The following is a 2,606-nucleotide window of genomic DNA, read 5'->3' on the forward strand; positions in this document are numbered from 1 at the left end:
TAGAATAGCTACACCATCTTGCTTCTTAACTGCATCTGATTGGAAAGTCTTTTCCCAGCCTTTTACTCTAATGTAGTGTCTCTCTTTGAAATTGAGGTGTGTTTCTTGTATGTAGCAGAAGAATGGATCCTGTTTTCACAGCCATTCTGTTAGCCTGTGTCTTTTCATAGGTGAATAGAGTCCATTGATATTAGGGGATATTAATACCCAGTGATTGTTAATTCCTCTTAACTTTTGGTAGTAGTGTGTGTGTATTTCCCTTCTTTGGGATTTGCTGCTGTGGGGTTTTCTATTGTCTGTGTTTTTTGGGTGCATCTGATTTCCTTAGGTTAAAGTTTACCTTCTAGTGTTTTCTGTAGGTCTAGATTTGTGGATAGGTATTGCTTAAATTTGGTTTTGTCTTGGAATGTCTTGTTCATTCTGTCTATGGTGATTGAAAGTTTTGCTGGGTATAGTAGTCTGGGCTGGCATCCATGGTCTCTTAGTGTCTGCATTACATCTGTCCAGTTCCTTCTGGATTTCAGTCTCCATTGAGAAGTCAGGTCTTATTCTGATGGGTCTGCCTTTATAAGTCACTTGGTCTTTTTCCTTTGCTGCTCTTAATATTCTTTCCTTATTCTTTATGTTTAGTGGTTTAATTATTATGAGGCAAGGGGACTTTTTTCGGGGGTCTAATCTTTTTAGTGTTTTCTAGGCTTCTTGTATCTTTATAGGTATTTCCTTCTTTAAGTTGGGAAAGTTTTCTTCTACGATTTTGTTGAATATATTTTCTGTGCCTCTGAGTTGGTCTTCTTCTCCTTATATCCATATTATTCTTAGATCTGGCCTTTTCATGGTGTCCCAGATTTCCTGGATGTTTTGTTTTATGACACACAGCAGGGGACATATAGTATCCTTCAGGCTTTCAACTCATATGGCAAACCTATTTTTCTTGTTCTTAGTGATCCTCTACGGCAGCAGAGTCGTTAGATGGTATTCTGGAACCGGCAGAACCCAATGAGACATTCTCTAAATCCACAGCCTCTTAATCTGCAATAGCAGGTCAAGCCTGACTTCACATCTGGGGAGACAAGGACCACAAGAAGCAGTCAGTGCCTGGGTCAGCATGGTGAATGTGATCATGAGCATGATATGTGCTAGGTGAAGTGGTCCCCCACATTCACCATTTCTGACAGCAGCCTTAACAATCACAATCAATATGAATAAATATACATGTTAAACATTGGTACTTTCATTTCCTTCTCTTGTGCTGCTACCATCACATGTTTTTGTAAATCCTGCCATTATGTAAATATCTAAATACATGCCCCCAGTTATTGAAATGTAATGTGCACAATAAGATATTTTCCTCATGATCAAGTCTAGCCATTTAGATTTAGAAAAAACTAGCTATTAATCTCTTTATGTATTAAACCCAGTGATAGTCACAAGCGTATCTTGGAACAAAAATCTTTGCAGAAAGAAATTGATTTATTTGGCTCCTGCTGTTGATTGAGAAAAGTAAAGTAGTAGTTAAGTCACCTAGGTTACCTGATTTCTCCATCCCTTCTCTTTGCTCCTATCTCTAACATGCTGACAGACATCTCTCACCTGTGTAGCAGGAGTCTTAAAAGTTCTTATTAATAAAATCAAACCTGAGTAAAGTATTGGGGTGAATACTGGAAGATCAGAGAGACAGAACAAGCCACAGCTAACCTCACCTGGCCAACTTTCAGCTGATCTTGTTTCCTCAGACTGGAAGCCTCTGTGTCCTCATATCCCAATGGCTCTCAGCTGAACTGTGCTGCTCAAAACCTAAAAGCTTAAGCAGCCAAATGCTTAACCAGCCAAATGCTTCTAGTTTCTGGTCCTCACGCCTTATATATCTTTCTGCATTCTGCCTCACTCCCTGGGATTAAAGACTTGCTTTCTGGGATTAAAGGTGTGAGTCACCATGCTTGGCTGTATCCTTGAACACATGGATTTCTGCCTCTGGAATGCTAGGATTAAAGGCGTGTGCTACCACTGCCTATCCTCTATGTTTAATATTGTGGCTGTTCTGTCTCTGACCCCAGATAAGTTTATTAGGGTACACAATATTTTGGGGAACACAATACCACCTCACTTCTCCTTTTTCTTTTTAGTGTAGATTCAGTGTTCTACCCATTTATCCTATTATTTCCTTTTTTTTTAAACAAAAACTCTGAATCTAATTCCCACACCTGCATCTTGAAGATCACTGCTTTCATCCCTTCCAAAGGATATGGACATATCCTGGTCATCCTCTCCCAGCTGCTCCTGGTCTAGAACCTCCTCAGCTCTTCTTTGGAGAGGTTCTGCCTGGGTCTGGAGGGCCACCAGAAGGGCGATGAGTAGAGTGAATGTCCTCATGGCCTTGGGTTTCCTAGGGGATGAAAAAAAATCAGGAACCAAGTGTGTGTGTGTGGAGTATGTGAACAGAAGGGTCCGAGAGAGGCCCTGGAGTTGGACAGGATTGATAAAGTGAAGGATCCATCGGGAAGGCAGAAGCCAGACGCCAGCGCCATCTTTGAGACGTGGCCATGCATGGCTCTCTACAGTTCCCCCTTTTATGTTTTAAGCAGTAGGCAAGAGCAGAGGTCTAATCT

The 2,606-nt window shown here is 41.0% G+C and overlaps 1 protein-coding gene across 1 annotated transcript; it reads right to left on the reverse strand.

Annotated features, from left to right (window-relative positions):
• Positions 1-965: 965 nt before the first annotated feature.
• On the reverse strand, positions 966-2,370 carry LOC128118841 (neutrophil antibiotic peptide NP-2-like). Its single transcript, XM_052751606.1, has 2 exons — positions 2,202-2,370; positions 966-1,060 (listed from the first exon to the last, which is right to left on the reverse strand). The coding sequence occupies exons 1-2, from the start codon at positions 2,368-2,370 to the stop codon at positions 966-968; spliced, it is 264 nt and encodes an 87-aa protein (XP_052607566.1).
• Between the last annotated feature and the right edge of the window lie 236 nt (positions 2,371-2,606).

This window comes from Peromyscus californicus, unplaced genomic scaffold, assembly GCF_007827085.1.
Source record: "Peromyscus californicus insignis strain IS unplaced genomic scaffold, ASM782708v3 Scaffold_23__1_contigs__length_62951481, whole genome shotgun sequence".
In the NCBI taxonomy this organism is placed as follows: Eukaryota; Metazoa; Chordata; class Mammalia; order Rodentia; family Cricetidae; genus Peromyscus; species Peromyscus californicus.